At 43.2% G+C, this 25,994-nt stretch overlaps 1 protein-coding gene across 1 annotated transcript in view; it reads left to right on the top strand.

Annotated features, from left to right (window-relative positions):
- The window catches only part of LOC108708904 (protein WWC3-like), a 172,521-nt gene that overhangs the window by 93,409 nt on the left and 53,118 nt on the right, over positions 1-25,994 (top strand). Inside the window, 1 exon segment of the mRNA XM_041584721.1 lies at positions 21,411-21,653. Coding sequence (XP_041440655.1) covers positions 21,411-21,653 — 243 coding nt within the window.

Genomic DNA, 25,994 nt, shown 5'->3' with positions numbered 1-25,994 from the left:
CATGTTAGGCCTCAACTACAAAAAAAAATTGCCGACAATGCAGCAGTAGTGTCAGCAACAGCAGTAGGAGCCTTGATTGACACCCACCAGACTTTTGCCAAATAACGAGGCATTAGTAGCAACAGCAGCGGCAGCAACAGTCATGTTGTAACTTTTAATCAACTCTATATTAGAGCCAGAAGAATTAAATGAGGCAGGCCCCAAACAGAAGACTTTTGCCAAATAACGAGGCATTAGTAGCAACAGCAGCGGCAGCAACCGTCATGTTGTAACTTTTAATCAACTCTATATTAGAGCCAGAAGAATTAAATGAGGCAGGCCCCAAACAGAAGACTTTTGCCAAATAACGAGGCATTAGTAGCAACAGCAGCGGCAGCAACAGTCATGTTGTAACTTTTAATCAACTCTATATTAGAGCCAGAAGAATTAAATGAGGCAGGCCCCAAACAGAAGACTTTTGCCAAATAACGAGGCATTAGTAGCAACAGCAGCGGCAGCAACAGTCATGTTGTAACTTTTAATCAACTCTATATTAGAGCCAGAAGAATTAATGAGGCAGGCCTCAAACAGAAGACTTTTGCCAAATAACGAGGCATTAGTAGCAACAGCAGCGGCAGCAACAGTCATGTTGTAACTTTTAATCAACTCTATATTAGAGCCAGAAGAATTAAATGAGGCAGGCCCCAAACAGAAGACTTTTGCCAAATAACGAGGCATTAGTAGCAACAGCAGCGGCAGCAACCGTCATGTTGTAACTTTTAATCAACTCTATATTAGAGCCAGAAGAATTAAATGAGGCAGGCCCCAAACAGAAGACTTTTGCCAAATAACGAGGCATTAGTAGCAACAGCAGCGGCAGCAACAGTCATGTTGTAACTTTTAATCAACTCTATATTAGAGCCAGAAGAATTAAATGAGGCAGGCCCCAAACAGAAGACTTTTGCCAAATAACGAGGCATTAGTAGCAACAGCAGCGGCAGCACCAGTCATGTTGTAACTTTTAATCAACTCTATATTAGAGCCAGAAGAATTAAATGAGGCAGGCCTCAAACAGAAGACTTTTGCCAAATAACGAGGCATTAGTAGCAACAGCAGCGGCAGCAACAGTCATGTTGTAACTTTAAATCAACTCTATATTAGAGCCAGAAGAATTAAATGAGGCAGGCCTCAAACAGAAGACTTTTGCCAAATAACGAGGCATTAGTAGCAACAGCAGCGGCAGCAACAGTCATGTTGTAACTTTTAATCAACTCTATATTAGAGCCAGAAGAATTAAATGAGGCAGGCCTCAAAGACATTAGCCGCAAAATTGTAAGAAAAATATTTAGAAGCCATGTTAGGCCTCAACCAGAAGAAATTAGCCAACTTAGCGGCAAAATTATAAGCAACATATTTAGAAGCCATGTTAGGCCTCAACCACCAGAAGAAATTAGCCAACAATGTGGCAGTATTTGAAGAAACATTTTTAGAAGCCATGTTAGGCCTCAACCAGAAGAAATTAGCCAACTTAGCGGCAAAATTATAAGCAACATATTTAGAAGCCATGTTAGGCCTCAACCAGAAGAAATTAGCCAACAATGTGGCAGTATTCGAAGAAACATATTTAGAGGCCATGTTAGGCCTCAACTACTAAAAAAATTTGCCAACAATGCAGCACAGTAGTATCTACGATAGCAGTAGGAGCTTTGATAGGCCCCCACCATAAAAAAATTTGCCGACAATGCAGCACAGCAGCAGTACTACTAGGGCTAGTAGCAGGCTACAGCAGCAGCAGCAGCAGCAGCAGCAGCAGCAAGGGCAGCAGGTGCAGACAGATGGGGAATGGGCAATACTACTGAGGAGGAGAGTATGGGCAGCAATGGAGAGAGGAGGCTAAATCTGAGGAGGAGAAGGAGGAGAGGAGGCTAGTCTCTGCTGTCTGCAATGGGCACTTGGATATTCCCGCTTATCCATGCCTCATTCATTTTAATGAATGTCAGCTTATCCACGCTGCCAGTGGATAGCCGTGTCCGCTTCTCAGTGACCACCCCACCTGCGGCACTGAAGACACGCTCTGACAGGACACTGGCAGGGGGGCAAGCCAGCACCTCCAGAGCGTACTGTGCCAGTTCTGGCCACTGGTCGAGCCTCGAGACCCAATAATGCATGGGGTCATCGTCAGGGCGAATGGCATCCTGCACGCTGACTGACCCCATGTAGTCAGCCACCATATGCTCCACCCGCTGCTGGTGGTGGCTTTGGGTGCTGACTGGGCCTGCTGCTGGCCGTTGAGGCTCGAAAAAGCTCTTCCACACACCCATGAGATCTCCGCCCTTGCTGCTGCTGCTGCTGCTGCTGCTAGGCCCCCGTCTCTGCTGGGTGTGTGGAGTAGTGGAGGCCTGAGAAGTGTCAGACTGGGGGAAGGCCTCCACTAATTTTGAGCACAGAGCCTTCCTCAATTGACCCATCCTCCTCTCTCTCTGGCTGGGTACAAGGAACTCCCCCACCTTTCCCTTGTACCGTGGGTCAAGCAAAGTAGCCACCCAATAATCCTCCCGGTCTTTGATAGAACAGACCCGGGGATCGCTTCGGAGGCAAGTCTGCATATGGGCAGCCATGTAAAAGAGGTGCCCCCGACCAACCTCTTCTTGACTGCCCTCCAGATGCAGCAGGTCATCTGGCTCGACCTGCCCCTGCTCTGTACCCTCCCAGCCGCGGACAATAGCTGGGGTGGTTGGGTGGCATGTGCCCTGCTCCCCATGCTGCGCAGGCACCCAGTCCTCCTCTCCCTCATCCTCCTCATCGGGCACCATTTCCTCCTCAGCCCCCTCTGCCTGCCTACGGGGCCTACTCTCCTCCTCCTCCTCCTCAGGCACGTCACCCTCCTCTAGAAGCCCATCCAACGTGCGCTTGAGGAGGAACACCAGGGGTATGACATCACTAAGACACGCATTGTCCCTGCTAACAAAGCGTGTCGCCTGCTCAAAGGGGGCAAGTACTTGGCAGAGCTGCCTCATTTGCTGCCACTGCTCTGCACTAAAGTACCCCAAATCCGCCCCTGAGTACCCCTGGCACTGTGCTCCAGCAGGTAATTGCTGACCGCCCAGCGCTGCTCTACGAGGCGCTCCACCATGTGCAGGGTGGAATTCCAGCGCGTCGGCAGGTCACAGATGAGCCGGTGGGGTGGCAGACTATGCTGCCGCTGCATCCGTGCCAAAGACGCGCTGGCGGTGGGGGACCTGCGAAAATGGGCACATACCCTACGTACCTTCTCCAGCATGTCACCCAACCCTTGGTAGCTCTTGAGGAAGCGCTGCACCACAAGGTTGAGGACATGTGCAAAGCAAGGCACGTGGGTCAGGTGCCCTAGGTGGATGGCGGCCAGCAGGTTGCGACCATTGTCGCAAACAATGTAACCTGCTTGGAGCTGGCGGGGAGTGAACCACCGCTGCACCTGAGTCTGGAAGGCAGCCATGAGCTCAGGTGCAGTATGACTCCTCTCGCCCAGGGAGAGGAGTTGCAGCACAGCCTGACATCGCCTGTGCTGCACTGAAGCGTAGCTGCGGGGACGCTTCAGGGGTGGCTCATCCATAGTGGAGGAGGAGGAAGTGGACATGTGGGGCTTGCCCTGTACCCCACGGGGAGGCACCTGTAGCCTGAGGGGAGCGCCCCGGCTTGCACCCTCCCCAGCACTCATGAGGGTGACCCAGTGCGCAGTGTAGGTTATGTACCTCCCCGGCCCATGCCTGCTGGTCCACGTGTCAGTGGTGCAGTGCACCCTGCCGCCAACAGCATGATCCAGCGACAGGGACACATTATCCACCACCTGCTGGTGGAGGGCAGGGACGGCCTTCCTGGCAAAATAATGGCGGCTGGGGATCCGCCAGTTAGGGGCAGCGCAAGCCATCAGCTGTCGGAAGGGGGCTGCTTCGACTAGCTGATAGGGCAGCAGCTGCACTGCCAGAAGCTTTGCCAGGCAGCCATTAAGCCTCTGCACTTGGGGGTGGCTGGGGGAGAGAGGCGTCTTGCGGGTGAGGAACTGGGGGAGGGAAACCTGGCGGGACAGGGGCCGCATTGAGGAGGAGGAGGCTGCAGAAGAGGCTGAGCTACACAGTGGCTGCCTCCGACTGTGAGCCCCAGAATCCTCTTCCCTTGCTGCAGGGTCTGGGGAGCTAGCACCTCTTCCCTGAGGAATGGGAGGAGGTGGACAGGAAGCACCGCTGCCCCCCGGTGCCCTGCCACTTTGGTGCTGCTCCCACGTCATCCTGTGATGACGTTTCATATGGGAACTTAAAGCTGATGTTCTCATATGTGACCCTGCCTGCCCCCTTCGAACCTTCTGCCGGCAGAGCTGGCACACTGCTACTGCCTGGTCCTCTGCATGGCACGTGAAAAAAGCCCACACTGCTGAAGTGCGGGCCACTGCCTTGCCTGCTGTGGAGGGTTGGGGATGGTCCCCACCCGTACGCCCATAGGCTTTGGACCTAGGCGCAGTGCTGCCCTGTTGCCTGCCCACCCTAGCAGTGGTCGGTGGAACCGGCTCTTCATCCTCATCAACAACAAACAGTTCCCCCCCTGAACTGCTGCTGTTATCCTCTGGAGCCGGCTCCCAGGGTCTGTCCCTGTCATCATCCTCCCCCAGACCAGACCCTGCCTCATACATGGCATCAATACCCACATCCAGCATGCTGGTGTCTGACCCCACACCAGCAACATGCTGCCCTGCCATAAGGGGACCCTGCCCAATATCCCCTACTGATGTGGGCTGTGACATGACCTCCTCCTCTTCATCAGACATGAATGCCCCCCCCATTCCTGCCTGATCATCAAAAAGATCCTGGGTGTCTGGGCCCAAGTCCACCTCAGGATCAAATAAGAGGGATGGGGTGTCATCCCACACTGAGCTAGCAGGTGATGCCACCTCCTGCCGCTCACTGGTGCCCGCTGCAGACGAGGTAGCCTGGGTCAGCCAGTCTACCACTGCCTCTGCCTGCTGCGAGCGTATGGGTCGCGAAGCAGTGGCAAAAAAATCTGGCACAGTCCTACGTGTGCCAGTTGCCCCACTGCGACCCAAAGCCACCTGCTGCTGTGGCATTTGCTGCTGCTGCTGCTGTTGTTGCGGCTGCTGCTGCTGTTGCAGCTGCTGCTGCTGTTGTTGTTGCAGCTGCTGCTGTTGTTGTTGCAGCTGCTGCTGTGATGGCAGCTGCTTTGATGGCAGCTTGTGCTGCGACTGATTTACAGTGCCCAGACTGGGCATGGCACATGGGCTGGGCTGTTGTGGGGTTGGATGCCCACGGCCAGCACCACGGCCTCTTCCTCGGCCACCCCTCCCTATCCCACCCTTCTTCCCACCACCACCACCACCACCACCCCTCCCCCCTCTCCCACGGCCCGTCATATTGGGCAACTAAACTTAAAAAAAAAAATATATATATATAAGGGGGGGTTTGGATATTTCGGGGAAGGAAAGGAGAAAAAAATAAAACCCTCAACTAAATCCCCTCAGCAGAAGTGTGCACCCACAAGGAGTACACACACCAGCACAGACAAAGACAAAGACAGTTAGCCCTAAAAAGGGCTATTGGGTGGTGAGCAGGCAAGCAGAAGAGGGAAAACAGTAAACTGAAATCCACAACCTCCACTTGCACTGACTCAGAAACAAACTCCACTAGCTAAATCACACACAAATCTCTCACTATCCTGCTCTCTCTACCTCTACCAGAAACGCCACGAGTAATGGCCGCCTCTGCAGCTCCTTATATAGCCAGTGGGATGGCTCAGGGATGGCTCACATCTTATTGGCTGCTGTGGGTGACGTTCAGTTTGTTGCGCGTCTTTTTTTTGACGCGCATTAGCGGCGTTGCGGCTCGTCGCGCGACGAAAATTTCGACACGCGGAGAAACGAGTCGCGAGGCGAATTTTTGCCGCAATTTCGCGAAACGCAGAAATTCGCCGCGAATTTAACCATGTCGAATTTATTCGCCCATCCCTACTCATGTATTTGCATGCATTAGCGGGGCTTACTGAAACAGGGGGATTCAAACATATAGGGTCTGGGCTGCAGTGTGGGTTAGCACATTAGTGGCAACATGCAGGTTATGTAATTATATAACTTTTTCTGTCCTTTTTTTACTGTCATTTGGGTGGGCTGTCACAGTGGGTGGAATGGCAGGGAGCTATATCAAATCAAATTAAGGGAAGCATACTCTGTCCCTACTGCAGTCAAATGAGTGTAGTGACCTGTAGAGTTTTAATAGCAAAAGGTCTTATCATTAGTGTTGGTGTGTCTAGGAGTATGCTTGATAAAGGGAAGTGGCCCCGAAATACTGCACTTCCGCACAAATAATTAAAGCAAGGGTTTCCCTGCAAGCAAAAGCCATGAGTGCTGTTATCTTTGTTCTATTGGATATTTAGGAGGTTGCCAAACCCTCCATTACTGAGCATCAGGCTGCAATTCTTAGGGGTTGCTGAGGGTGTGCACCTGCTCTAACCTGTTCCAGTGTCTAGGAGTATGCCCATGAATTTTTAACTGACATACACTATTAGGCTAATGTCGTGTCACCGTAAATGGTACTGCCAATAGGGCCTGCAACCATACAATGTTTGTAATAACTGTAATAATAGGATACACTTGTCACTGTGGATTGCGGGCAGAATATCTTGGTGTGCATTTTCTGTCTGAAAGCGAGATCAAATTTCTCCTGGTCATGGTACCTGCTGCGAATTTAAAGTTAAAACTGTCTTGGTGTTTTTTTATGTTACTGGTCCTTTAACAGTAATTCCACATTAAAAACACTTGCGTTTTTTCTTTTATGTGACTTTTTTTTTGAAGATATGATATTACTGACATAATAATGTTGAGGCTGTAGCTTCATCTTAACAATTTGCCAGGTAGAACCAGGTGAAGTAGACTTTGGTGAAAAGGGTAACGTATTGGAAAGTTAATACTTTGATAAATTTGAACGATCGTTCGCTAGAGCCTAAATTCACCTGGTGAAACTGAGTGAAAGTTCTCTAGGGCTGAGCTTTTTTTGCTTTAGAATTGTTTTCTTCACCTTATAGTAAAAAGGCGATGTCATTTTGGTGAATTTTTCCCCCAAAAAACCCACAATTTGCCCTTTAGTAAATGTGACCCCACGTGTTCTAGGGTCCAGTTACTAGACTCATTTTAATAAGGTCCTGGGCTCACTAAGGAATGCAAAATCAAAGAACAAATCAAACCAAAAGAGTGCAAATGGTACATTCAATAGCAAGGAAAACATCTTGACTTTTCTTATAACTGATAAAAAGAGATATAATTCATTGGCATTCCCCTATACTAACCTTAAGTTTTATGGAAAATTGAGTGAAAGTGCTCTAGGGCTGAGCTTTTTTTTGCTTTAGAATTGTTACTGGCTCATTAAATTATTAATGAATTACAAATGCTTCTTCCATTGTCTGCTAAATTGGATTTTGATAATAATTGGGCACTGTATATACAGTAGTTCACGCACTGGAATTCCCTGAAAAATGCTGAAGGGCAGGGAGTGGTAAGGAAGTTACAAATGAAATGCCAGCTTTCCTGCATGGTTAGCAACATAACTGTAGGAATTTTTGGGATAGAGAAGTCAGCTGCTAAAATTGTCAGAAGTTTTTTATACTCTTTTGTATATGAATAAATGAATATGTTGTTAGATAGCTATGTTGCTTTGAAAAGAATTTCCCCCATGACTGTTTGATTTGTATTTTTTGTAGGAACTGACCCAGTGTCCTAAAAATTAAAGGTGTAATGTAGTTCCTCTTGTTACTTACAAAATTGTTCTCTAAATAAATATATTAAGCTCTCTTTAACCTTTGTTCTACAGTTTAGAACATATGCATAAAGTTATCAATTTCCTCTATGCAGTAAGCTTTTGTGAGCAAGGCAGGAATTCAAATACACCACCCTGTTGTTAAAGGAAAACTATACCGCCAAAATGAATATTTAAGCAGTTTTTATCATATTAAGTGGCATATTAAAGAATCTTACCAAACTGGTATCTATAGTAAATATTGCCTTTTTTTAGCTCTTGCCTTAAGCCACCTTTTCATAATGGTCTGGGTGCTGCCTCAGTTATCACCTGACCAGAAATACTACAGCTCTTACTGTTACAGGAAGAATTGAGGAAGCAATAGACAGAACTCTGTCCGTTAATTTGTTCATGTGACCTAACAGGTATGGTTTGTGTGGTCTGCTTGTGTGCAAGGGGCGCCCTTATTTTTAAAATGACAATTTTCTATTTAGGATTACCCAATGGAGCATGCTACTAAAAAAAAGGATATTCTTATGAAAATGGTTCATTTACATGAAGCAGGCATTTACATATGAGCTGTTTTATGCAATATACTTTTATAGAGACCTACATTGTTTGGGGTTATAGTTTTCCTTTAAAACTCTTTTCTATACCTTGTATAACCCTGAAGAATCTGGGCACTTTATATTATGTAACCTGAATAGGCATGTACGGAAACAGCTTTGAATGGAAGATACTGACAACATTTAACTAAACTTACGATGAAATTGGTTCCTGAGACGATCAGCCCTAATATCACCAACAGGCACCCAAGAGTTCTCCTCAGGACCATAGCCCTTCTATTTGACCAGATATTGTAACTTACCCCACACTAGGCGAGAATTGAGGAGCTCTTGGACAATGAATTCAGGCTGACCATCTACCAGTACTGGGGAAGGAAAGGATTGCTGGCTTACCTGTGTGACGGGTTTCAGGAGGGAAACATGAAAAGAGTTAGAAATTTTGAAATTATCAGGAAGTTTGAGACAAACAGAAGAAGGGTTGATTACTTCAGTGATGAGATATGGACCAATAAACCTGGGCCCCAACTTGAGAGAAGGGATCTTTAACTTAATATTCTTTGTAGACAACCATACAGAGTCTCCTACCTGATATTTTGGTGCCTCTCTCTGGGACCTATTGGCTGCATTTTTCTGAGTGGCTGTAGCTGTAGAAAGAGAGTCGTACACCCCAGACTAAATATTTGCAAAAAGTTTAACGGAAGAATTGACAGAGGGTACAGGGGACAATGAACCAGAAAAAGAAAATGCTTTGGGATGTAAACCATGAACAGTAAAGAATGGAGATTCACCAGTTGACGAATGAGTTGCATTATATTGTAGTCAAATTCTGCCCAGGGTAATAATTCAGCCCATGAAGACTAGTTATCAGACACATAACACCCCAGAAATTGTTCAAGGGACTGCTTTACCCTTTCCATTTGACCATTAGTTTGAGGGTGATAAGCAGTAGAAAAGGACAACTCAATCCCCACCAAGGAGCAGAATGCCCTCCAAAATTTCGAAACAAACTGTACCCCTCTAAACCATGTAACTGAAAAATATTGGAAATGAATAACTCGACCAATGTTTTGGCAGAAGGGAGGTGTGGGAGGGAAATGAAGTGACTCATTTTGCTGAATCCACCACCACCCAAATCACAGTTTTCCCCTGAGAAGGGGGCAAATCCACAATGAAATCCATCAAAAGATGGGACCAGAGTTTATCAGGAATGGGTAGTGGCCTCAATAAACCCTGAGACAAATTCCTAGAGGATTTAGACCTTTGACATACAGGGCACGATTTAACAAAATTTTTAGTGTCTTGCTTAAAGGAAGGCCACCAAACGCTACGAGACAAAAGGGACACCATTTTGGAGATGCCAGGATGTCCTGCCATCTTGGAATTGTGGGCTTCACCCAAAACTTGTTTCCTAAGATTCTCAGGTACAAACAACCTCCTGGGGGGAGTCTCTACAGGGGCACCAGACTGAGCAGAGGATAAAAATGAGGCAAGGTCTGATCACAGAGCTGTCACAATTAGTTCGCTAGGGATGATGGGAATGCACTCACTAGACAGACAAATTGGATTCAAAACTCCTAGAGAGTGCATCCGCTTTAGTGTTCTTGGAACCTGGCCTGTAGGTAAGAGAAAAGTTAAACCTGGTGAAAAACAGAGCCCATCTGGCCTGCCTAGGATTCAACCGCTTGGCAGACTCAATTTAAAGCAGATTTTTGTGGTCAGTAAACACTGTAATCAAATGTTTAGCCAGCTCCAACAGGTGTTGCCATTCCTCAAAGGCCCATTTGACAGCCAACAACTCTCTATTACCAATGTCATAATTAGCCTCCACAGGCGAACATTTTTTAGAGAAGAAAACACAAGGATGTACCTTGTTAGTTGTTGGATGCTTTTGAGAAAGGACTGCCCCTACCCCGATCTCTGAGGCGTCAACCTCAACAATGAAAGGGAGAGTAGTAACGAAGAATGGGAGCAGATACAAATTCTTTTTTGAGAAACTCAAAAGCTTGGATGGCCTCTGGAGGCCACATGCTCGGATCTGCACCTTTCTTGGTTAAGTTAGTAATAGGGACCACAATCAAAGAAAAGTTTTTAATAAACTGACGGTAATAGTTAGCGAACCCCAAAAACCTCTGGATTGCCCGCAAGGACAGAGGTAGGGCCCACTCCAGAACAGCTTTAACCTTCCCAGGATCCATTTCAAGACCCTTACTGGAGATGTTGAACCCCAAAAACTGAACAGACAAAACTTTAAAGGTACACTTTGAGTTTTGCAAAGAGATTATTCCTCCTTACCCCTAGCAATACCTCCAGAACATGCTTACGGTGATCAGACAAATTAGAGGAAAAAATTTGAATGTCGTCTAAATAGACCACTACGAATAAACACAGCTGCGTTACAAAGGCCAAATGGCATTACAAGGTATTCGTGGTGGCCGTCCCTGCTGTTAAAGTCCGTCTTCCACTCATCCCCTTCCCTGATATGGATGAGGTTATAAGCACCTCTAAGATCAAGTTTAGAATAGATCTGGGCAAACAATTCAGAAATCAAAGGAAGGGGGTAACAAACTAACTATTCCACTTTCGCAGCCCAGAGGAGCGGCAGTGTGGCGGGCGTCCCCGCCGAGGAGGCTGCAGGCGTCCGTGCAGACCTCCTCCCACTAGACCACCAGGGTGAGTTATCACACTATTGAAGTGTAGGGATAAAACTGAAACAGAATTTGGAGAAAACTCCACGATAAACCATGATATAACCTTTTCTCACTGAATTGAATTTGGCCCAATATATCAGTGAAAAGGACAAATATTTAATTTTAAACAGTATACAAAATTGTATAGGGTCCTTAGTTAATCAAATGACAGAAACACAGTGACAATAATACTACTACTTCTACCACTGCTCAGATTCTGATATAAAAATCAGGACATCTTGACTTGGTCAGACTATGCCATCCTTGAAGCTTAACTTTTCCCTTATTAAAGTCCTGATCCCGTTCATCAGCTTTGTAGAAAGACAGTTGGCAGATACCCTACTCAACTTTAACAATAAAAAAAATATATATTTTCATTATGATTATCAATAAGGACACACATGGCCATTAAGGTTATTATTTGTAAATAAATATTAATTTCTAAATTCATATGTTTACAAGTAATGTATATACAGTACCGTGTACTATAAAATCCCTCACATTTGTTTATCAACCCAAATCAAAAAGAGAAAAGACAATTAATAGCTAAGAAAACACATTGCAGATTTGGAACCATCAGTACCTCCTGAGGCTGACTATGCCTTTATGATCTACAGCATGTTCACATATTGAGAAATATTTTGTTTAAATGTGCCAATGTTTGACTTCATTGTGAATGAGTGCTCTTCATTTGCCTTGCTCTCATGGGCTAACTGAATTTCTGACACTGTTTTAGTTATCAAATCATGTGTCTTTATTTTTATTGTTTAATTGATTATAATTGTAGTTTATTTAAATGATAAAGGAAACTTATTTACTGCTATTTTATAACATAACAGTTTCTGTTTTATTAGAGAGTAACCAGAGAGAATAACCTCTTAATTCATTCAGGCTCATTAAAAGAGCAAACATTTATTGTACTAGGAAATACTTTCTCCTACCTGAAGCATGTTAGTCATGCTGTGTAATTTACTATTTAAAGAGGTGGTTAACCTTAAGTTAACTTTTAGTTTGTTATAGAATGGCCAATTCTAAGCAACTTTTTCAGTTGGTCTTCATTATTTTTTTATAGTTGTATCATTATTTGCCTTCTGACTCATTCCAGCTTTCAAATGGGGGTGAACAATCTCTTTAAGTGTTACTGAAATGCCTCCATTACAAGGTTGTTTGTATGGACTGTATAACAACTAAAATGTTGTGGCTTACTGGATTTCAGAAGCAGAAGTGGGTTGGCTAAGTAGAAGACTGCATTTCCTCAAGCCCATTAGAAAACCTGAAATCTAGGAACCCACTCTCACAACAGTCAGATGCAGATAGTGCCAAATAGTAATGGTGTTTTATAGCTCTGTGATAAAAAGTAAGATAGGATTAATGGGAATTGGCCTTGGTTGGGGCCCACCAGGAGAATGGTTGGCAGGCCAGCCCATTCCTGTATGTGGATCAGCATTAATGGGGAATAAGCAATAGAACGCTTTCTGCAGAAGAAGAATGCTGCCTATGGCAATAACCTCAGAAGGCAGGGAATATTTACAAATTCCTCCATGGACACAGTGTTTCACATTGAAAAGACAAGCAAACAGGCATCAGTGGTCACACGTCTATTGATGGAGCCCAACAAGATATGTCCCACTCTGATTTGTGCTGCAAGATCTGTTTAGTGTTGCGGCATACAAAAGGGTAGGATATGGATGGCATAGGGGCATCACCTGAAATGCCTTGCAAGTGAATCAGAAGCTAGTGTGTGTGTGCTAGGAGGAACAAGGCATCGCTTATGCGAGATTATTAAATAAAGGGCTCCTTAAAACTTCTATGGCATGATTTTGAATCTCACACAAGGCATAGGACACCATTTTTATGGCGTATGAAAAGGGTCATAAGTGGTAAATGTATGGGATGTAAGTGCTAGAGGACATTTTGTGCTTATTTCACATGCAGCTTTTAAAAATAAATTAAATAATTTTGAGCACATGGCAGAAAGGTAACATTTATGGAATATTGACAACACCAATCCTTTTTTTTTTTTGCAAGATTTCCTTTATTGAAATTTTACAACCAGATTATATTAAGAAAAGAAAAGTTAAAGGGAGGAAGGGATAAAGACTGAAGATAGGGAAAGGAAGAAGGAAGAAGAGGATTGTATAGAGAGGGGGATGGGCTCCCCTGTACGGAACTTTAATCAAAGCTTATGACAATACCGTCCTAGTTACGGGTTCGCCAAGTGTAACTATGTCACTCTGTCTTCCAGCTCTACACTAATCTATCTTCTGTGTAAACTGTATAATATGATGCATACAATAAAATGAACAAAAATGTAAACAAATGTGCTTTACAGTTGTAACGCTAATTTGGTTACTGTCCCTTTAAATAATAGCTTCCTTGGCAATTCAGGGGCCCTGAGTCCCTTTTGCAAGTTGAAAAGTACTGGGAACTGGGAAATCACAGCGCAGTGCCTCCACCTAGGGAGCACTGAGGAACTTACCTCAGAGGAATCCCCTAGGAAATAATAAACACACACTCTTTGCACATAATATTTAACTTTATATAAACTGTAAAGTAGTAACTAATACAAAAATCACGCCTGTATGGGACTATAAGGGACACCACCTAAATCCCTATTAGGTTTTAACTATCTGTTCAAACACAGTTCGTATAGTATCACAGTCCCACTTGTCTGGAAGGGTTAAAAAGCACACAGTTCAAAATGCAATGTCCCTTTCCCCCAGAGCTCTTATTCCCCCGGTAGCGCTACCTTTCCCAGAGTACCTTTTCCCTTGGAAAATAGCAGCTTCCCACGTAACAGGCAAAATTACACAAGGCCTGTCTTCCTGTTAGGCTCAGTACGGTGGCAAAACCTCTCTTCAAGGGATTTACTCAGCGATTTCTCTCAGAGGCAGATCACACTGGAATCACAAGTAACTCTTCTCCAGAATCACTCACACCAATGGCACTTTCCTCCTCTGAAGCTTTAGCAGCGTGGCAGGGTCAGACAGCCTCTTTCTGCACTCCTGCAGACCTCACAGATCCAGCAGCTCTTGCAGGACTTTTCTCCCTTTTGATCCTTTCTCCAGAGCACGTGTTAGACTCAATCACACGGCCTACACACACAGATCCAGCAGGGCCTACACACACAGCTTCACAGTCTGGCACACCCTCTCCTCCCAGGATGCACTGCGGTGTCCAGCCAATTAGGTCGCTCTCCAGCCTGTTACTGGGCTGAATGATGTCACAGACAGAAAAGCAGGGGAAGGATTTCTCTTCTCCCCTACATTCTCCCCTTGGACAAATCGGCAACGTCCTCGCTTGCCGTATGCCCTGGCATGCCTGGACAGCAAAACAGTCAAAAATGGCTTTATCACTATTGTTACCTGGGACCCTAACATTGGCCTTACCTGGAGACCTGTGCTTACCCAGACCCAGTACTTTAGATCTATCGGGGGTATCAAAGGTTTCAGGGGCCACCTTCATGCCAATAGGGTTCTCCACAGTAGTCTTCTCTCGACTCAACACCCTATCCTCTTCAGGGGAGTCACTCTCACAGACAGAAGGCTCATAATAAGACTTCTGTTTGGTGGAAATTTTGTAAGTCTTACAACTTCGGGCCTGATGACCCATCACCTGGCACTTGTAACATCTTCCATGGAATCTTCTACGGCGTACTTTACACAGTGCAGATTGGGTTTTACCTTCATCAGGAACTGGGCAGTTTGACTGGATGTGGCCAAGCTTTCCACACCGGTAACATGTAGGAACTCTCATTTTCAGCTGGGGGTTTGGCTCTCTCAGACAATTGAGCGTTTAAGTCCTCCAACTCTTTGCGAAGTTTCTTGTTCTCTTCTGCCAGTTTTGCTTCAGCAGGGGATTTCTCTGTATGCCCTGCAATGGAACTCCGTTTGACCCTCACATAGGCATCAGCCTCCTCTCGCCGAACTCTCTCCATCAGAGCAACATACCCAGGGGGTAGCTTATCCTGGTAGTGTGCTCTAATTATCATGGCAACAGGGTCACTATTCAGGGTCCCTCTTTTGAATTGGCGAATTCTCATAGAATCCATTTCATCGTCTGTAATTGCACCGCGGCTCACTAGCAATCTCAGGCCTTGTTCTAGCCGCACAAGATAAGCAGACAAATCTTCCTTCTCTTTCTGGACGGTAGAGTGGAAGCGATAGAGCATCTCTGTAGCACTCTCTACAGGGCCAAACGTCACCTCCAGGACTTCAATCAGATTACCCAAAGTAGCATCGGGGTGACCAACCATATAGGACTTAACAACATCCACGGCAGGGCTGCGAAGACTCTCAAGGATCTTCCTTCTCATAGTAGTCTCGGGCCCAGTCCAATCTCTCACGGACACAACAGTGGAGTCTCTCCAACTCTCAAAGGACTCTTCATCTGAGGGTACAGGATTGGTACCTGAAAACACTTTAAGTCTCTTAAAATTACCATTCCAGGCTAGCTGTGTCAGTTGGTCAGTAAGTTGTCCCAGCGCGCTCACAATCTCTGGGGTATCCAGCCGGCCACCAGAACTATGGCGACTCCCCTTGGAGACCACGCTCTCACAGGATGGACATCTCTTTATGTGACTCTTTTCAGCTGGCGAATCAAACAACGTCTTGTTCAGCTGCACACTCTCCGGTGCCTTCACTGCATACTGGGTAGTAAGGGCATCACCCCGGGAAGTTAACTCATCTGCGTCATCAGACATATCAGGCAGAACAATCTTCCAGGGCCCTTCACTTTCATCATCAATATCAGGGGGAACACGGTCACGATCTATCTCTCTGGGGCTGTCTATAAGAACATTCAACAGTACCCCAGCAGAATCCCGCCGTGACGCAGCCACCCTTGGGCGGTAAAAAATCTGTTCCCCATCCAGAACTTGATAAATAAATTCTTCCTTCCCTCTGGGCACCATGGGCTCAACAGCGACAACCTTTCGGGGGTTAAGTCCCAATGCAGTGCACCATTGGCGAACACTTTGTGGAGTTTCAAAGGCAGACATATTTTCATCAAACATCCCCAGCTTCCCAGTCGAACTCTCAGCAGTGCCTCAAAAATGTAACGCTAATTTGGTTACTGTCCCTTTAAATAATAGCTTCCTTGGCAATTCAGGGGCCCTGAGTCCCTTTTGCAAGTTGAAAAGTACTGGGAACTGGGAAATCACAGCGCAGTGCCTCCATCTAGGGAGCACTGAGGAACTTACCTCAGAGGAATTCCCTAGGAAATAATAAACACACACTCTTTGCAGATAACAATATTTAACTTTATATAAACTGTAAAGTAGTAACTAATACAAAAGTCACGCCTGTATGGGAATATAAGGGACACCACCTAAATCCCTATTAGGTTTTAACTATCTGTTCAAACACAGTTCGTATAGTATCACAGTCCCACTTGTCTGGAAGGGTTAAAAAGCACACAGTTCAAAATGCAATGTCCCTTTCCCCCAGAGCTCTTATTCCCCCGGTAGCGCTACCTTTCCCAGAGTACCTTTTCCCTTGGAAAATAGCAGCTTCCCACGTAGCAGGCAAAATTACACAAGGCCTGTCTTCCTGTTAGGCTCAGTACTGTGGCAAATCCTCTCTTCAAGGGATTTTACTCAGCGATTTCTCTCAGAGGCAGATCACACTGGAATCACAAGTAACTCTTCTCCAGAATCACTCACACCAATGGCACTTTCCTCCTCTGAAGCTTTAGCAGCGTGGCAGGGTCAGACAGCCTCTTTCTGCACTCCTGCAGACCTCACAGATCCAGCAGCTCTTGCAGGACTTTTCTCCCTTTTGATCCTTTCTCCAGAGCACATGTTAGACTCAATCACACGGCCTACACACACAGATCCAGCAGGGCCTACACACACAGCTTCACAGTCTGGCACACCCTCTCCTCCCAGGATGCACTGTGGTGTCCAGCCAATTAGGTCGCTCTCCAGCCTGTTACTGGGCTGAATGATGTAACAGACAGAAAAGCAGGAGAAGGATTTCTCTTCTCCCCTACACAGTTATTATAGATAATATCTGATGCATATTTATTTTTACATATTTATATATTTTATATGCTATCTTCTTTCTCTTAAAGGGATTGCCCACCTTTAAATTAACTTTTAGTATAAAGGAGGTTATTTACTAAATTCTGAAAATTCCTCACTATTTTCTGAAAACCACTTTGACCAAAACTACCATCCACATTTTTACCACTTATTATCAATGTATTAAATCGATAAAATTGTGAAAAAATCGGGATCATACTATTTTTTCAGATTATCCCCTGAAAACCAAGAATTATTTGGATTATTGTACGAAATCCAGCACAGATCATGATATCTTCCGCTTGTAAAAGAGACATCTGCTGTTGGCTTCTACATGAGCTTGGCAGTAGTGATGGGCGAATTTATTCGCCAGGCGCAAATTCGCGGTGAATTTGCTCGATTCGCCGCCAGCGAATAAATTCGCGAAACGCCCGCGAAAATTCGCAGCAAAAATTCGCCGGCGTCAAAAAATTTTTTTTTCGAAAAAACGGACGCCAGCGCCGTTTCGTGAATTTTTCGCCGTTTCGCGAAATTCGCGAATTTTTCAGCGAAGCGCAAATTCGCCCATCACTACTTTCCAGGTTTTATATGGAGTACTTTATTATTCTGACTTTTAGCAGCCTCAGGGTTTAGTAAATCATGAACATTTCAAGGTCTTCCCCTCCGGCCAGAAAAAATTGGCTTTCATTTCTTATTATTTGTGGTTTTTGCATTATTTAGCTTTTTGTTCAGCAGCTCTCCAGTTTACAATTTCAGCAATCCGGTTGCTAGGGTCCAAATGACCCTAGCAACCATACACTGATTGGAATAAGAGACTGGAATATGAATAGAAGAGGGCCTGAATAGAAAGAAGAGTAATAGAAAGTAGCAATAGCAATACATTTGTAGTCTTACAGATCTTGTGGAGTCAGTCCATTTGAAAGCTGGAAAGAGTCAGAAAAAAGGCAAATTATTCAAAAATAAAAAAAAATAAAGGCCATTTGAAAATTTGCTTAGAATTAACCATTCTGTACTATACTAAAAGTTAACTCAAAGCTGAACCACCCCATTAACACATATTCCTTCGGGTCACATTGTACGCAATGTGTGCAGCAGTGGTGCATGAAGGCACCGGGCCCCCCAACAACAAGGGGATCTGCTCTATGGTAGTTATGCTACTGCCATGCATGAATTGTACTTGGTTTGGGTCAATACATTTGGTAACACAGGGGGTCATTTATAAATGCCCCTGGATTCATATTCATAGCCAAAAATGTAATATATAAAGGCTGGAGTGAACAGATGTCTAATAAACAGCCAGAATCCAACTTCCTGCTTTTCAGCTCTATAACTGTGAGCTAGTCAGCAACTTTAAGGAGGGCCACATGGAACATTTCTGTTCATTGAGTTTGCAATTGATCCTCAGCATTCAGCTCAGATTCAAAAGCAACAGATATGACCCATGTGCCCCCCCTCTCAAGTCTCTGATTGGTTACTGCCTGGTAGCCAGGGTAACCAGTCAGTGTAAACCAAGAGAGCTGAAAAGAAGGAAGTAGTGTTCTGACTGACATGTTATACATCAAATCACTCCAGCCTTTATACATTACATTTTTGGCTAACTAACTATATTAGAAACATTTTTTATTTTGCACAGCCTATCTATTTACCCAGTTTTTAATTTTACACTGAATAATTCCTTTAAGCCTAGGGAGTTTTGCTTGTTAAGAAGATTGCCATTTATTTTCTAGTTAGGTTGACTAGACCAAAGGCCCCTTGACCATCAGGCCATATCCCCTCCTAATTCGTTTGAGTGGGATTATAAAATGGTTACCCAATCACTTGAAAATTTAGGGACATGTCTAATAAATGTATGTTGCAAGGCTTCACTGATTGCAGTTAAATTAAACTGCAATCAATGTAGCCCTTCTAGCTGAATTTAGACATGTTCCTGAGCAGGGGCTGGAACTGCCACATTTAGGGTAGCTCTATGGTTCTGGTGTCAATAGGTACACAAGTGCACAATGCATTTGAGCCGACAGGATGGGCACATTGGTACTTTTTGGAGTGCAAAAAGTGAGTTTAGACCCAAATATCTTTAATGAATACCGCCAATACATTCACCATTTGCATACATTTTAGCAGGGCCATAATCTTACAGTGTTTGTGAAATGTTTTTTTTTCCATTCATTAACTTTTGCCTCAGTGGTATAACTTTGGGGGCCACGAGAAACCACGTGTCATCCACAGGCCCCCTACAGAGGAAATAGACCCATTTTGCCATTGCCAAACATTTTTTACTACAAAATATTTACGAAACACCAGAGCAGGTGTTAACCCTAACTTTTGCATTATCATGCGATAATGAGGGATGTAGTATTTGCCGGCGATTTATTTCACATTGCAAGCAACATCAAGGGGCACATTTACAAAGCTCGAGTGAAGGATTCGAATTAAAAAAACTTCGAATTTTGAAGTGTTTTTTGGGCTACTTCGAGCATCGAATGGGCTACTTCCACCTTCGACTACGACTACGACTACGAATCGAACGATTCGAACTAAAAATCGTTCGACTATTCGACCATTCGATAATCGAAGTACTGTCTCTTTAAGAAAAACTTCGACCCCCTACTTCGGCAGCTAAAAGCTACCGAAGTCAATGTTAGCCTATGGGGAAGGTCCCCATAGGCTTGCCTGCGTTTTTTTGATCGAAGGATATTCCTTCGATCGTTGGATTAAAATCCTTCGAATCGTTCGATTCGAAGGATTTAATCGTTCGATCGAACGAATAATCCTTCGATCGTTCGATCGTAGGATTAGTTCCTAGTCGAATATCGAGGGTTAATTAACCCTCGATATTCGACCCTTAGTAAATCTGCCCCCAAACATTCGTTAATTGACATTTTAAACAACAATTACCATTTTAACAACATTCCTACTTAAGTGTCAAAAAGACAAGAGGAAGGAGGTCCCTGCCCTGTAGAGTTTACAATCTAATTTCAAACATAACTGCAATATCAAGAGCATTGAGTTAGCACTAATGTAAACTTCCATGCAAACCTATGAAACACAGTTTCATAAATTTGATTCTGTCTTACACAGCAAATGTTATAAAAAAAATCTATGGGCCTTAAAAAGATGGTGAATTAACAGTTCTCTGTGTGCTCTTTATGCAACCTATTTTTACTCTTATTTCTGGGATAGTAATAGGAATAATTATAACTCTTGTAGCATGAAGGTCTCTATGGTTTAAATGTAAAACATGGTCTTCTCTCTTACCGTAATTGTAATCTGTTATATGCATTGTGACAAGCCTGCTTTTTGTGAATAGTATTTCAAGAAAGATGTTTGCCTTGAAGACCAAATTCCTTCCACATGCAAGTAGGAAATAAACTATGTTTGATTTTATTTCTTCTGTGATAGATTTCCTGGCCATATGCAATGAAATTTTCCTTTAGAAGCCGAGAAATATCAGCATAGTTTGCTTTCATTTTGGCTGTTGATCCTGTATCCCAAAGCCAAAGAAGCTTTTAAAATGTTCTAGAAGGCTGTCTGTTCTTTTGCATTAACTACTTGTCATCCTCACTCTTTTATCAGTAAAATAGTTTTTTAAACTATAATATATGTAAATCTGAAAGCATATTTTTGAAAAAGATTAGAAAATGGACCTGTTATCTAGAATGCTCAGGACCTGATATTTTCAAGATAAGGGCTTCTGCTAAGTGTGCTAAAAAATCATTTAAACTTTGAACTCAATAGGATTGTTTTGCTTCAAATAAGCATTAGTAGCATCAGTCCTAGTTGGGATTGCTGCATCAAGGTACTGTAATATGCAGCTCTCTGGGTAATGGGTTTCCAGATAATGGATCCTTTACCTTTATATAATATATACACCAAATGAAGAATTTGTTATGAGTTTTGAGTTATGCTAGCATTCCTTTAAAACTTTCATCCCATTAAATGATGTAAGAGTGTTCTGATGGGGAATTACTTTTATTTGTTAATGAAATGAAATCTGGATGGCAAGATAGTGCTCTGATGGCTCAGGTGGGCAATATTGTCTCTACTAAGGAAGTATTCTCATTTCAAAAGTTTTTTTCAAATATACTTCAATGGTTTATTTAAGATAGTGCTGTTCATTTTATTACATGTAGTAGGCAGATTATTTCTCATAACATGTTCAAGGGCTGGATTAAAATGATGATGCCATACAGTGAAGCATATGGAGCCTTTGAGCAGTCTGGAGACCATAACAATCCTTTGAGGGGCTACATATGGCCTGCAGGCCTCCAGTTCAATAGTTTTGATTTAAGACACTGAATAAGTAATATAATGCAAGATTATCAGTCTACTCACAAGTGACATTCACTTTCTTTATTAACACAGTAATTTATTACTTTTCCTGCTTTAGAGTTTACAGCATACAGCAACAGCTGTCACTTATTGATAATGAAACCTGGCCAGGAATGGCAGAAGCAGACAGGGACCATCTCCAACTTATCAAAGAAAAAGAAGCTCTCCTTCAAGACCTACAGCTCATTTGCCAGCAGAGAAGATCTCCAGAGGACCTTTCAAGGATGGAAGAAGAAATGAGAAGATTATCAGATGAGATCCAGAGGGCCCACACCACATCAGCTCAAGGGCTTGCAGAAAGGTTTTTAGCTTTGATTGTATCTTTGCTGTTTACGTGTCATTGAGATGTATTTGTCTTGTAGTTTATAACATGTATTTTTCTATGGCAACTAGCAGTTCTTTAGGTTTGATAATAGAGCATATATCTACTATTGTTCATTGTGGACATATATTTATGTCTGGTAAGGCAGTGTGCAAATGGAAGTGCTCTTTGTACATAATGCAGACATTATGTATTGAACTTACAACAATAGTGGTTCTCCACTAAGTGTAAGAGATATGATTCTGTAGCTCATTGGATAAGGCAAAATGCTGTTATATCGTACTTTGAACTGAATCTTGATGTAGCTGGGCAGGAACTAAGTGTATTTATTGTGCTGGGGAATTTAAAATTAATTGTTTTACACCATAAAATCAGTTACTAGGATTATGTGTAGTGTGTTATTTTAAAACAGTTTGTGAGTGGCTTTCATTTTATTCTTGTAATTATTTTCTAGTTTCTTTGTTTGCTTTTTGCATTTAATCAGTTGCTAATTTACCTGGTGGCTAGGTTTATGACCAACTGGAAAGTTGCTTAGGTTTCTCTGTCTAATATATACTGGAAATAACTTTGTAGTGGAAACATTCACCTTAAGATGGGGATGCGGCATTTGTTTTATTGATTTGCACTGTGGAACTGGTGCATTGCTAGAAGTGTCCCCTATATGGATCCTTACCACCTATGGCTTTGCACTTGATAAAATAGTGTCCCTGGAGCAATCTACTGTTTAATTATTAAACAGTTCCCAGTTGTGTTCAGTCATTTACAAATTGCATCATGCTAAATCTGACATTCAGTAGTCCCTTTAATATCATAGTTGTTTATTAATTTTCTTTGAATATCTTTTCTTAGGAAAAGTGTGAAGTAGTTGCATAAGAACAGTTAATTTCATAACCCATATTATGTGAACATTAGAGAACTGGGTGTTTGCGAAGTTTCATAATGCATGAGTATCCTTACATCGATCCAAACAGTCTGTTGCTAGGCTGGACTTTTTTGTGTCTTCATATACTAACTGAACTGCATACCCATATCTGCAAAGGAAAAGGATAATAGAATGCATTTACATGTATAGGATCTATTATCTGAAATGCTTGGGACCTCAGGTTTTTTTTTCTGATAAGGGTCTTTCTGTAATTTGGATGATTATACCCAAGTCTGCTAAAAATAATTTCAACATTAACGAAGCCAGTAGGATGGTTTTGCCACTAATATGAATGCATGCAGCTTGATTACCATCAGTTACATGGCATTGTTTTATTATTTTTAAGTAAAAAGGAAATCATTTTTAAAAGTTAAAATTATTGCCTCAAAATATACTACATTGGAAATGGCCATCCCTTAATTCATAGCTTTCTGGATAATGGGTTTCCGGATAAAGCATCCAATACCTGTACTACATTTTACTCTATGGTCTGCATTTTTGCTGAGCTAAAGATTCAGGGACTGATTCATCAACAATCATTCAGTGTTTACAAGCAGTACTGCTGTGAACATATTGCAGTTGCCCAGCGTTGAACATTAACAGCCTATTAATCAGAATATAGCTTGACTGCTTAAAGAAGTTGAATATATTCTTAGAAATTGACACAGATGTCCACTACAATAAATGTGTCAATTAGTTAAAAACTTTACCGATGGTAGCATTTTTCTGACAATAAGATTGGATTCTTTCTGGATTCCTCATTTCAATTTATATTATATCTGCCCCTTTTTGCATGTATGGCTTTAGATGTGTTGTTTAAAGGAGCCCTGTAAATATAGTGTGCCCCTGATGTATGTATGTATGTATAACTTTATTTATAAAGCCGTGTAAGGAAACAAAGCGATGTACAATCTTACAATATATGAAAGAATACACTGGCAAGACAAGTAATTTCTTAGCCCATTTTACATTTTGCAGTTTTGCAAATTCTGGTTTAAAATCCAGGAAAACATTATCTAAAATCAGGAAAAACACTCATTGAAATGCATTACAAATTGGTGGGACCACAAAAAGGTGTAAAATGCAGGATCATGTATGTATGTATGTATGTATAACTTTATTTATAAAGCCGTGTAAGGAAACAAAGCGATGTACAATCTTACAATATATGAAAGAATACACTGGCAAGACAAGTAATTTCTTAGCCCATTTTACATTTTGCAGTTTTGCAAAATCTGGTTTAAAATCCAGGAAAACATTAGCTAAAATCAGGAAAAACACTCATTGAAATGCATTACAAATTGGTGGGACCACAAAAAAAGGTGTAAAAAGCAGGATCATGTAAAATTAGGGTATGTAAAATTTACTTTCTCGATCGTCCCTAGGCAGCACAGGGCACTAATGGGTTAATATCAGCGTTCCCTCTAGGAGGCAGGATGGATCCAAAACTTTGACCCCTGTTAGGGGGCTTCCTCTTCCTGTATTAACCCCACCTACTTCAGTTTTTTTCCATCCTGCAGGAGGTAGGATGTCTAGGGAGCGTGGCTCCCATACATTCAAGGAATAATTAAATATATATTTTCATTTTTACAAGGCAAGCTTCAGCGCTGCCAGGTTATTGAAAATAACACTGCTGGTTTTCTTCCCAAGGCAAGCTTCAGCGCTGCCAACTCAGGCAAATAGCATTAACACCGCTATATTTCTCAGGCAAGCTGCAGCGCTGCCAACTCGTGGAAATAGCTTCAACACGGCTATCGGTTTAAGGTAAGCGAGAGTGCTACCTATTACCAGGGCACGCTTCAGCGCTACCCGTACGGGAGAGGTCAAAGGCATGCTTCAGCGCTGCCATAGAGCCTTCCCGCCGCCATCCCCCAGTCACTCCATCAGCGTGACTTTCGCGCCACACGGAAGCTTCCGGCCGCCATTTAGGTGCGCAGCAAGACGCGCAGGGCTCAGCATAGCGGGGGGAACGAGCGGATAGTAGCGGTCACGATTTAAGACGGCTACACGTTTGGAGAACCACTTCTCAGGCTAGTTACGGCTGGTACAGCTTATTATTTCCTATTTTCTCTGTGTTGTTTTCTCAATTTATTCTATTACTATACCTCCTTAGTCTTTAGCCTAACATGGCGTCTGACCCATCAAAACATATGCTGGAAAAGCAAGACATTCAATCAGGCTCAGACACAGCCTCTAGTAAAATAACTAAGAGGCGCAAGGAGAAAGAGGTGCAGCATCACCATAAAAAACACAAAACTCACACAGAGACCAGGTCAGACTCTATCCCCATATCGGACTCACAGTCTGCCTCTGCACCTCAGATTCCAGATTGGTTTCTACCATTTCAAACATCACTTTTAACTATGTCATCCGCTATGGAAAAACTGGCAGCTAACCAGTCACCCCAACAACCTTCCACTTCTAAACCTACACAACGCTCCTCGCAGATAGAGGATATTTCCTCTTCATCAGAGGAAGAAGGAGCTATCCCAGAGGAAGATTCAGATTGGGAAGATACTGATCAATTAAATATTCATTCAGACAGTTCACACAAATCACAAGCTGAAGCGATTCATTCGTTACTAACAGATATGTTTCACACACTAGGCATACAGGAGGAACAAAAGGAGTCCAATACTTTAGACAAGCTTTTTGGTCCAACACAAAAGAAACAAAAGTTTTTTCCAGTCCATGACACAGTACAACAAGTTATAAATAAAGAGTGGAAAACTCCTGACCGCAGACCTGTCAAGGATAAAAGAATGAACATAGTGTACCCTTTCGACCAAACTCATAAAGATAAGTGGGAGACAATCCCCAAGGTGGATGCCCCCCATTGCACGATTGGCTAAACGTACAACTATACCATTAGAAGACGGTACCGCTTTTAGAGACCCCATGGACAGGAAGGCAGAAAATCTATTAAAGGGTTCTTTCTCATCCTCTACAGCCGCTTTCAAACCAGCAATTGCGGCAGCATGTGTGTCTCGTACCATGGTCTTATGGCTAGAAGAAGCACTAGCAGCGGTGACAGATGAGTCATTCGATATGCATGGACACCTCTCAAAACTGCTAAATGCAGCACATTTTATCTGCGACGCTTCTACTGATATGCTTCAGTTACAAGCCAGAGCATCAGCTCTTTCAGTAGGAGCCAGAAGAGCGCTATGGCTCAAATCTTGGAGCGCAGACTTGGCTTCCAAGAAAATTTGGTAACCCTACCTTTTACAGGGACGTCATTATTTGGTCCAGAGCTAGATGTGTTGATCAACAAGATCACTGGGGGTAAAAGTAACTTCCTTCCCCAAGACAAGAAACCCAGACCACAAAACCCACAACAAAGAAGACCATTTAGGTCATCGAATTTCACTCGGCGTTTTCCGCAAGGATCTGGACAA

Source organism: Xenopus laevis, chromosome 2S, assembly GCF_017654675.1.
Source record: "Xenopus laevis strain J_2021 chromosome 2S, Xenopus_laevis_v10.1, whole genome shotgun sequence".
Taxonomy (NCBI): Eukaryota; Metazoa; Chordata; class Amphibia; order Anura; family Pipidae; genus Xenopus; species Xenopus laevis.
The sequence above is the reverse complement of the archived record's forward strand: the minus strand, read 5'-3'. Positions and strand labels throughout refer to the sequence as shown.